Source organism: Camarhynchus parvulus, chromosome 5 (assembly GCF_901933205.1).
Source record: "Camarhynchus parvulus chromosome 5, STF_HiC, whole genome shotgun sequence".
Lineage (NCBI taxonomy): Eukaryota > Metazoa > Chordata > Aves > Passeriformes > Thraupidae > Camarhynchus > Camarhynchus parvulus.
The window spans coordinates 10,389,924-10,401,123 of record NC_044575.1 but is presented as its reverse complement, the minus strand read 5'-3'; the positions used below and the strand labels follow the sequence as shown (position 1 = coordinate 10,401,123).

At 44.1% G+C, this 11,200-nt stretch overlaps 1 protein-coding gene across 1 annotated transcript in view; it reads left to right on the top strand.

Annotated features, from left to right (window-relative positions):
* Positions 1–1,349: 1,349 nt before the first annotated feature.
* The window catches only part of IPO7 (importin 7), a 33,657-nt gene continuing 23,806 nt past the window's right edge, over positions 1,350–11,200 (top strand). Inside the window, exons 1-2 of the mRNA XM_030948759.1 lie at positions 1,350–1,577; positions 10,076–10,157. Of these exons, the coding sequence (XP_030804619.1) occupies positions 1,494–1,577; positions 10,076–10,157 (166 nt within the window). The 5' untranslated portion in view covers positions 1,350–1,493. The remainder of the gene's footprint in view (positions 1,578–10,075; positions 10,158–11,200) is intronic.

Genomic DNA, 11,200 nt, shown 5'->3' with positions numbered 1-11,200 from the left:
TAGTGCACTTTATCAACTTTCTAAATTATATCACTTTTAAATTTTCTTATTTTCTGCATATGCATTTCTGCTTTTCTTTTTGATATGTGCCTACATTTCAGAGTCATTCCAGGATGAGGTGTTTGTGAAAATTTTTTCTTGATGATTTTATCTGACTCTTCAATAAATTCCTCACATAAAAATAACTCCCAAAATTTCAAGTACATCGCTGCATGCCATCCCCCAAATGAAGGCATGACAGTGAATGACTGCATAGTGCCAATTAAATTCTACAACTCACTGACTTAAATATAGCATTGCTCATTTTATCGTGACTACTCATAGAAGTGAAATTACTTCAGTGCTCAAATGCTCGTGGGATGAAGTGACTCACAGAAGTGGCTTACAGAGGACCAAGTTAAGCAGTTCAGTCATGACTCTGTGACAGAGCCAAGGCCCCCAGAATCATTGAATCATGGAATTGTCATGGTTGGAAAAGACCTTCAGGATCACCCCGTCCAACCACCACCCAGCACTGCCCTTGTAACCCCTAACCCAGTAACCCACATCATCCAGCACCACTTTCAGATGCCTTTTGAACCTGGGCAAGAACCTATTCCATTGACTGCCCACTCTGTGGCTGAAACTTTTTTCTAACATCTAATCTGAATTTCCCCTGTCCCATCTTTCTTCGGCTCCTCTGCCGGCAGAGCAGCGCAGACGGGCCTGCCGTGGCCGGGCAGGGAGTCAGGCCCCGCCTGAGGCTCCATTTCTCCAGGCTAAACGCCCCCAGCTCCCTCAGCCGCTCCTCACAAGACACATTTCCTAGACCTTGCACGAGCGGCAGCTCCGTTTATATTGATTTTTTGACACATCTTCAGGATTTTTGTTCTCCTCTTTTCCCCCACCACCCTAAAGCCAGCACGGCAGCACCCCATGCCCATGACAAAGCAAACCCATGTCCCCACGCACCCCTCCTTCCTCGCTGAGCCACACGAGCCTCTCCGAGAAAGGGGCGCGGATGCGGGAGGGATTTTCGCTAAAACAACAGATCCTTCACAACGTTGGCGCGGCCGGGGAGTTCGTTCCGTTCCGTTCCGTTCCGTTCCGTTCCGTTCCGTTCCGTTCCGTTCCGTTCGGAGCGGCCGGTGCCGGACCGCGGCCCCCGTGATGGGGCCGTTCGAGCCGGGCCGCGGCTCCTGAGGCGGCTGGTGCGGGCCGAGACCGCGTGTCCCGCGTGTCCCCGGTCCCAGTGCCCAGCCGCGTCCCGGCGCCGGCGCGGCCGCCGGACTGCATTTCCCGGGGCGCCCCGCGACGGGGCGGGGCGGGCCATGCGGCGGAAGGGGCGCCGCTCCCGTCGGTGGCGGAAGGGGCGTCGCTGCCGTCGGCGGCGGGGGCAGCTCTATCCGGGCTCTTGGCGCTCTCCCTTCCTTTCGCGCCGGCGGCCGCTGGAGGCGGCGGGTCCATGTGCTCTCGGCGCGGCCCCGGCCCCTGCCCTCCGCGCTGCCCCCGCCATGGACCCCAGCGGCATCATCGAGGCCCTGCGGGGCACCATGGACCCGGCGCTGCGCGAAGCCGCCGAGCGACAGCTCAACGAGGTGAGGGCGCCGCCGGGCCTGGGCCGGGGCCGCGGCGCTGGGGAGCGGGGACGAGGCCGGCCCGTGGGAGGGGGAGCGGGGCGGGGGCGGAGAGGGTCCCCCCGGCTCCTCGGCCGGCCCGCCCGCCGCCGCGGCCCTTCCCGCCGGCCGCGTCCCGCCGGCCGCAGGCCGGGCCCGGCGTGCATTGTCCCCGCACATGGCAGCGGGACCGGGCGGGGCTGCTCGGGCCGGGGGCAGCGGCAGAAAACGGCCGAGGCCCCCGTGCCTCTCTCGGCGGGAACAAATTGCCTCCATTGTCTCCGTGCTCAGCCGGGAAAAGGGTGATCGCGGAGTGGGGTTTAAAAGCGCCCTTGTGCAGGCCCTCGGTGGCTCCGCTGGACACAGCCCTGCCCGGGACCGCTTAAGCGACATCAGTCTTTGGGTGCTGAAAGCACTAACTGGGCAGCGGGAAGGAGGCAGCGAGAGCCCCATCGCTTCGCAAGCAGTGCAGCCTGTAAGAGTGGCCTGGACTGAGTTCAGAATCAAATCTGATGGCCTGGGCTGAGCTGAGAATCAGATCTGGCAGCCTGGCGGTGTTTGGTGTTCCAGATGCCGTGGGCCCCGGGGTCGGTAGGGCTGCCGGGGTAGGTGTGCTCCTGGGTGGATGCGGACACGTGTCCCAGGGACGGGGGGCAGACAGGGTTCCCAGCCCAGGTGTGTCATCCTTGCACTGCACTTACCTACCAGACTCGCATGTAACATCCCAGCAGCTCCCAGTTCCAGCCACCTCGGATTTGGAAGAAGATTATATTTTTGTTCTGCTTAACCTCACTTGGTAGATGAAAACTATTGATGAGACACAACCACGGGGCTTGTAGACACTTGGAGAACAAAAGTGTTTTAGTGTTTGACCCAGAGAAAAGAGGATGTCTTGGTGGAGGAGGTGAAGGATAAGCCTGCATGGCAGCTCTTGTGGTGCCTTTAGTTGCCTTTTTCCACGAACATTTTTCCTTGTAGCTCTTAAGCAGACTTTGGGCCTGACAATACTCATGTAATGCAACAGATGTTCAGCAGAGCTTAGATAAAGGTGGGCCAAATGTTCTGCTGGCAGTGGAGAAAATTAAAAAAACTAAAGGTAGAGTTTCTCAGAAAATTAAAAAGTGATTCTTGCATGTTATTTAATAAGTGATTGGCAAATAAATATTAAGTACCTTTGAAATAGATAGCTCTAAAACTACTCAATGACTAATTGAGATGTGTATGAAGTAATTGCCTGTCTTTTCCGTGTACTCTGTTGAAGAGTATGTTAGTGTTTGTTATTTAAATCAAAAATGCAAAAAATATGATGGCATATAAAGACAGTAATATCCATGAAATCTTAAGCTGGCCCCAAAATGCATTTTTTTTTCATGTTCAATGGATGTCAATATTTATATATAGTAACTTGCTTGAAATCTATTCTAGTTCTTTTTTGCAGGTATTGAGTTGCTGAAGGTGCAGGAAATTAGCATTCACTGCTGGCTGGGGTCTTCAGCAAATGGCAAACTTGCAGGAAGGATTGTGCTCGCTGGCCACTGGCTTTTGTTCTCACTTTGGAACCAAAACCCCATGGTCCATCGTGTACTACACAAGTGCCAAACTGGCATAAAATCTGAATAGTTGTGCCCCTTTAAAAGCACCAGATATTACTGAACCAGTGTGTAAAAATTCTTTGTTGTGGGAAATGGAGCATCACTAATCTTTCACAGATATTTTGTGATAAAAGTATGTGCTAAACCAGAAGTCTGCAAGCACTTACACACACATTCAGCTTTATTCACATGTGTGGTCTTGGTTTTACTTAGGTTTATTGAAGTGAGCTATGCATTTTCTTGCAGGATGCTGGTCTGAATTTGTTGAATGTTAGAGCAATTCTGTTACCAGTTAATACCTAATTACAGGTATGGGGGTCTCTTTCTCTGTAAAGATGAGATCACAGCAGCAGTGAACACTGTTCTTGCACATGGCCAGACTGCACAGGTATTTTTATAGCTTAATAGTTGTCCTTGGTTGACCTTTCAGTTTACTTTAATTTGTCAGAAGTGCCTCTGTTGAGCTGATGAGACTGGCTTTCAGCAGAATGGTCATTTTACCTTACCAGAAAAGACTGTGCATCAGTCAGTAATTGATATTCCTGATTAATGCAAGAGATAACTTAAGTAGGTAAGAGTTAACCGAGTATTTGGATCTGTCTTCACCATATCCTCTCAGTCAACAAAGTTCTCCTGACTGGAGAAGGGGACTGGAGAGTATGATTCTTGATTTGGCCAGGCACTTGTTATTTTTCCTTTGACCTTGGCTAAGTCATGAATTATTCTATGCTTTATTTCTCCTTTCACTAAGTTTTATCAGGTTATGTTGCCTGCACATAAAAGGCTGTGAGAACTTTCAGAGTTGAGATAATGTTAAAAAGCAACTATTTCAGTCTCCTTGTCTTTACTTTTCTCACTGTGAAAAGAAGTTGCAGGGAATGAGATCACTGGCTCTTGTGTCTCAGCATTTTCAGCTGATGGGGTACCCTGGGGTGTTCACCCATCTCTGTCCCTGTCTCCTGTGTTTTACCAGGACTTAGAACCAGACTCTTCAATTAAGCTACTGGAGAACAGCAGGAAGACATTGCTGCCTTTTGAAATAGTCTTTGTGCTTCATGTATAATGAGTTACTCAGAAATTGTGATGAAAATAGATATTTTTAACTATGCAGTTGTGGAATGACACTCTGAAAACAATACAGAGTGTTGTTTCATCTTCTAATATCAACATATTTATAAAGGTGCAGTTGCTGGATAATACTTTCCTTGCAGGCTTTTTCTTTGTAATTCCCAGGAATTTATAACTTCACTGTGATGTGTCCTGTAAGTCTCTGAGATTCACCTCAGTGTGTGAGCAAATAAAACATCTTTTTAGAATTTTTGTGTCTGACAATGTTTAGGGGGGGGAAAAAGCGCAATCCCCTATAACTCATCATTTTTTGTAAGTCAGAGCTCAGCAGAGTTTGTTTAGGAAGAGATCCCGATGCTCTACTGGGAAATGACTTTCAGAAGTTACATTTAAAGTTTTTTGTGTCCTAATGTGAGTGACAGGGAAAGGATAGAGAGGGATTCCTGTTGGCTGGCCACCATCACCATTGATTTCACAGTGCAGTAGGGCCTGGTTCAGTGCCTTTCTCTGCCTCCTTAATAGCTACAAATGTCACAAGGATGGAATGGTTACATTAAATGATTGGACTCTTAGCTGCTGAGGGTTTAGGAGCGGAAGGTTGTCAAAGGGGAAGAGGCAAGCTTCTTCTTACATGGAGTCTTTCAGACAGGATTTTTCAAATGCTGAATGCTATGGATACTTTAAGCGAGGTGTTTATAGTGTTACCTCCAGCTTGAATTTTTTTTAACCTTTTCTAACATGGTCTGCATGTGTAACATCTACAGCTCTGTATTGTAGTGTGAGAAAAAGAACAGAGCATGAGTTTCTTGGCTTTGATTATCAGATCATGGGGTCTCTTTTGAAGTTGTTGGTGTGACATTTTACCCAAAGTACTTCGTTACTTTCGCTTCCCTCATGTTCCATCTGTACATTCTGGTGCTGCTAGATGAGGGGCGCTTTGGGTGTTTGAAGCTGCTTGTGCCGGGGCTGGTCCAACACCAGGAATCCCCTTGGGGGCAGTAAGGACCCGAGGGAGCCTTGGCTCCACTGGGAAGAAGTTTCCTTCTGGGTGCAAGTTGCCCAGCGCGAGGTAAAATCTGAGCAGAAAGAGCCACTTGTCACTTTCTCATGACTTAGCAAATAGTTCCTGTGTGTGCCTAGCCAGCCTCTGCTAGGAGCACATTGCTTTTCCCTCAGCCAGGAGAGCAAATAGTCCTGCAAACTTGCAGACAGCCATGAAAGGAGCAAGCAGGGATGTTTGCAGGAACTGCTAAGTGTGCGTGTCACTTTTGTGGCTGTTAAACTAGGTTTGCATATACATTGTAGCTGCGTGAGAGGTGGCAAAACTGGCTTGCAAAAAAAACAGAGGTCAGAATGACTTCCACACCTGCTGAGTTCTTAAAAAAGAATTAAAAGAGTGCTACAGGGCAGTTTGCTGATTCAGCGTGGCCTTACAGCTCCTGACCTTACCTTTCTGTAAGAAAACAGTTTCATCTCAGTGTAATAGTTACATGCACCCTGTCCTGCGATGGCCCAGATCAAAAATTGCATGTAGGTTTTTTTCCCCAAAACTTGAATGGAGGACAAGCATTGAATTATTTTCTTTTTTTTTCATCTACTTTATTTTTAAAATGTTATTCTTTATTCACATGTGTGCTACTTTGAATAGCTATATAAATAACCTGGGGTTCCAGTTCAGCAGCATTTAGTAAGTGTTGCTCATCTGTTCTGCTTTTTTGGGCAGCAGTAAAGGAGGTGCCTTTTGTAGTGTGTTTGTTATGGTATGTCAGCTTCCTGATGTCTGAAAAGAATGCATGGAGGTCTTTTTACCCAAGATGATACTTGGTTTTAAGATTTAGAGGCATGCAGACTTTGTGTGAGAGATGAATATCCCAGCATTAAAGATTAGTTTAAGTTACTGCAGTGAGCATCATTACTGGAGGAAAAGTGCTTTTCCACGTTGTAATTAACTGTTCATAGTTCACATGCCATGAACTGGTCTCTTCAGTGTTAACGTTGAACTTCTTTCCTCTTTTGGACTCTGCAGCTCTGGTGTGACACTTCTCTCAAAAGTCTCTTTTAGCACATGTCTAACAAAGCAACCCTGCTAGGAAAAACTGCAACGTGCAAAAAGATTGTGTGTTCTGGGGCAGTGATTGGTATTAACAGACAGTGGTGCAAGGTTTGTGGTCTGATAGAACACATTCCTCAGCTAGCCAGGCTGCATAGCAAAGATTGCTCTTGGGAAAAGTCCCCGAATTCTTTGGCTCTTAGACAGCAAAGTCATACCAGTGACATGGCATGTTGGACCTTTTGTAAGGGGGAAGGATTTGAGATGAGTTTTGGTTTTGTTTTTCTTTAAATGCTGAGTTAAGTGCTGGAAAACTGACTTCTGTGACAGAACTATTTTTAAAATAATACTGTAGTTCTCTAAATGTAATGTTTACTTCTAAATGGTACATGTTAACAAGGAGCAAGAGAATAAAAGTAAAAAATTTATCAATGTCAGAACTTTAAAGTCTTAAATTTTCTGTTCTTCATGCAGTTCAGCATATGTGATAGTGACCATTGTGAAATCCTGATTTTAGTTCAAAACTGAACCTAAAATAGGTGTGGTTTTTAGTCTGGTTGTTTTTTTTTTTTAGCAGTGCAGTCAGTGAAGAGGAGCATGTTGTCCTGAGAGGCAGCCCTCTTGGGGCAATAAAATTATTAAAGATGGAAATAGCTGAAAGAGATGTGGATTCAGTATTTTTTAATGCTGTGGATACAAAAAGGCACCTATGGTGGTGTCTTGTTTTAGGTTCAGTTGTTTTTCTCCAAGTGCCAGTAAAACACCAGATGCTCTTTTTAAGAGTGAAGCAGAGTGGTGAGAGGTGATTGTACTACCTGGTGTTTTATTTGAGCATTCAGTACACCCTTGTCTTCATGGAACTGTCCCTACTCATCCCTGCAGCACAGTTTCTCTGCAATCACCTTCCTCTCAGTGCCTTGGGAAGGAGCTTGGGAATCCTTTACATTCCACAGAGAATGCATGGAAGTGTTACTCTAGCTCTGTGTGAATGCAGGTCTTAACAGAGAGGATTAAGAGCAGGCTTTGATTGGCAAGTACAAGGTCTTTCACTTGTATTAAAAGCACAGATTATATCTTGGCTGAATCTGCTTTGAACCACTAAAGGTGATAAAGCAGCTCATCCTCCTGGTTGGTTGGAGTCTGATGCTTCAGATGCTAATAAGGATGATACTTGTAAGATTTTTTAAAAACCAAACAGGTAATGGTGTAGATGTTTCAGTTTTGTCCCCTAAAGTTTGCTATAGTTCAAAGAACCCAATGAAAATATATTAATCCCACATACTAATAGAATTGGTAATTCTAGGGAGCATCTTTAGCCTGCTATAGGCACAGGCTCAGTCCTGTCTTTGGAAATGAAGAAAACATGCTTTGATACTTTATTAAATTTCAGTGTGTGGCGGTTTTGTACACTGCTGTCTATTTTTTGTTTCTTTTATGACATAAGATTTTTTAAATTTAATTTCTTTTGGTTTTCCTGTTAGTTCCTTAGTAGCTCTTAAGCATTATTTCCATATTGTTGCTGAAATGGATGGTTTTTACTCCAAGAATAGTGGTCATTTATCATGGAAAAAGGAAAGTAATCCCTCATTTTTTAAATTATAGGATTAAAGGCTTCTGACTTTGCAAACATTGCAAATTTTCACTATAGAAAAGGTATCTGTTAAGCTTATAGCCCTTGTGGAAAGACATCAGTTTGCACTTTTAAGTCCATTTTATGCAGACTAATATGACCTTATTGTAGGTGAGTTAAAGGTTATTGAAAGTGAAAGCTTTCTTCAGGTTCAGGACACGTTAAACACAGGAGCATTTCCGCTGCCATGAATGCTGAGCGTATAATTGAGTGCTGTGCTGAATTAGGGTCTGATGTCATTGGGAATGTGCTGCAGGACTCTGTGTGTCTATTAATGTTCCTTAAGGAAAGGAGCAACTTAACGGACCTGGAGCTCCCTGGAGCTAGTGGGGAAATCAAACCCAACTAGAAAATTTTATTTTAAATTTATTTATTCAGCCATTACTTGGCAGTTGAAGACAAGTGCTTTTTTATTTTTCTTTTAGTTTGAAAATGTTTTTGCTTCTTGAGGACTTGGGGAATATCGGGACATGGGTCAGCAGGACGTGTGCTCATATTGCAGTGTCATTTACTCTCAGTTCATCAAACCACACTCTGTAAATAAACATTTCAGTGGGACCAGGTGCTTCTGGGTGCCCTGGAGCCTGTAGAGTTTTAGTGCTCAGGATGAATGTGGTCAACAGTGTTTTAACATTTTGGGCAGATTCTTAAGTGAAGTTTGTCCTTCATTTGAAATCTGTTTTAAAGAACAGGATGTAGAAAACAAGCTGCACTAACCAAATCTGAGTACCAATGTCATGTCCCAGGCTGTCCCTTTCACACTGGTTTATACTGGAACCCACTGGAGATACTTACTCGGGAAAATGCAAGTTGAAGAGAATATTCTAGTACTGTAGGAGTGAGCTGAGCAGCATGACACACTTAGGAGGAATCTTGTCATCATTTCATACTGTCAGAAGAGTTTTTGGTCATATTAAAGGAATGGAAGGATATGAAGTTGCTGCAGTATCTGAGGCAGCCATTTGGTTTTCGTAAATAGCGTGTGTAATTTCAATGGTTGTGGAAGTAACAAGTGAGTAAGAGGTGTTTTCCTAGGAGTTCAGCAGGTTAAATGATGTGGATCTATGCAGTTGTTTTTGATAGGGAAACTACAGAGAACATAGGAAACATCATTGGCATGTAAGTGAAGATAAAGCAGAAAAGCAAAGCTGTTTGGAAGTTGGATGAGGCAGATCAGGACTTGTCCAGCAAAATATCTCTAAGGATGAGGTCCCACAGCCCTTGTTGATAAGTGTTCCAGGCCTTGGCCTCCCTTGTGAGTTTTTTTCCCGTGCATAAAAGAGGGATTTCCCACTGTAACTCATGTCCATGGACTCTTTACCTCAAGGAAAATTATGTTGGGTTTCAGTTAAGAAAAGCAGAGGTAGTTTTTAAGGATTGCAACTTGATTTTCCCAGCAAAATTAATTTATTGTCTGGAGTACTTGATGCTTGGGAAAGATGGGTAAAGGGTGTTATAGTAATGTTAAGGTTTGTTTCCTCATTGAAAATACAATCCAGTCCCTAAGGTATCAGTAACAGTTCTCATTATGGTAAGAAAAAGCATTTTTTGTTTTCTTTCTAAGTGAAACTCCTGCACATCCATAGGAAGTTGTTACTGTGCAGATGTGTCTCCATTTGGATCTCCCTGCTGTTCTTTGCTGTGGTGTGGCTCTCTGGACAGCTGCTGCAGTAGTGCATCAGTGGTCCCTTGAAACTGATTTTTCAGAAAGATGAAGTAGGAGGTGGACTTAGTTTTAAAGCATAGTTCCCATCTGTTTCTTAGCTTATTATCTCATGAACTCATACCTTGCTAAAGGTCACTGTAAACTTGCTGTGCTTGGGTTTTTCAGGCTGTTCAGGTGCTCTTGCTTCAAGTGTTTGTTCTGAATGGGGAACATGTTTGGTGACTGTGCAAGGCTGATTCCTGTTCAGTGATTTCTTCAGCTCTGTTACCTTAAACATTAGGGTTTTTCCTCACCCTTGCTGTCTTCAAAATACAGTGAGCACAAAACTTTGGAATGCTTTGGCTGATTAGCTGACTCCTGTGCAACTGGCTGAATTGCTGCTATTCTATCGATCGCATTACATCATTATAAAGATATTGTAAAACTTAATGGAAGTATTCTAAAACTTAAATCTTTTTTTTTCCTTCTCCATAGGCTCATAAGTCAGTGAACTTTGTTTCAACTCTGCTTCAGATCACTATGTCCGAGCAACTGGATTTACCAGTGAGACAGGCAGGCAAGTTTTCAAATATTTTTGTCATTGTATCTACTCAAAGGGTGCACACACACAAGTATGCAGATACTGTTAAAGAATTCTAATGGTTTTAGTGTCAAGCACTCAGAAGTTGGGAGTTGCTCACATTACAGTCATCACAAGCTTTTATCTGGCACCATTCACTGAATAAGGAAGACAGAAAGTAAAGGTGTGTCTGGCTCTTGAATGATTCTTCCCCTTTATCTCTAGTGAACGTTCCTGAGGGAAGCAGAATGGTTTATGATGCTGGTGCACTTGGTCCAAGGACGTCATTTAAACTTGTACTGGGAGCACTTATGTTTCTAAAAATTACTAAGTGGAAGAAAACAAATTACATTTTTTGGAACCCTGCTTATTTGCATGTGAGCCATCAGTAAAATTGGATGTTAATTATTGACAGCTCCAAACATCACCTTAAAGCTGCTCTAAGTACTTGACAGAGGTTTTTAGTGCAGTACTGCAGTGGGTTTTCTGACTGCTCAGGAGGGTGTGACTGAGACTGCTTATTTGGACCTTTTATCTAGTAAAATCTAAGCTGTAGCCTAAACTTAGCTTGCATTTTATTCTTCTGCTTGGGGGTGCCATTCAAATGATGACTCAAAAAGCTTACTGCCCTACAAGTGTAACATGCAGAAAGAAGTTTGAAGAAAACCTCTGAAGTTTTACGCTCCTCCATGTGAGCTAATTAAACCCAAAGCATCCCATGGAGAGTGGGGATGGCTCATTCAAGGCCCAGCTTACAAACAGGGTGTGTTTGCAAAGCAATTAGTGATAAATCTCTCTGAGGGCTGGCTGAAGTCTCTATTACTTCAGTCTTGTAATAATCTGCTGAATGTTTCTTGACCTCTGCAGACACTTTCAGAAACCCTCTGGTTTCTGAATCTTCAAAAGGTGCATATCAAATTTAGGAAGAGAAGTTGCTTTATGGACTTTTATGTAGAATTAGATTAACAGTAACTTTTTTACCAGTTTGCCTTTTTAAATTTCTTGTTGCATGTTGTAAGTACTTTTCCAAGTGCTGTGAT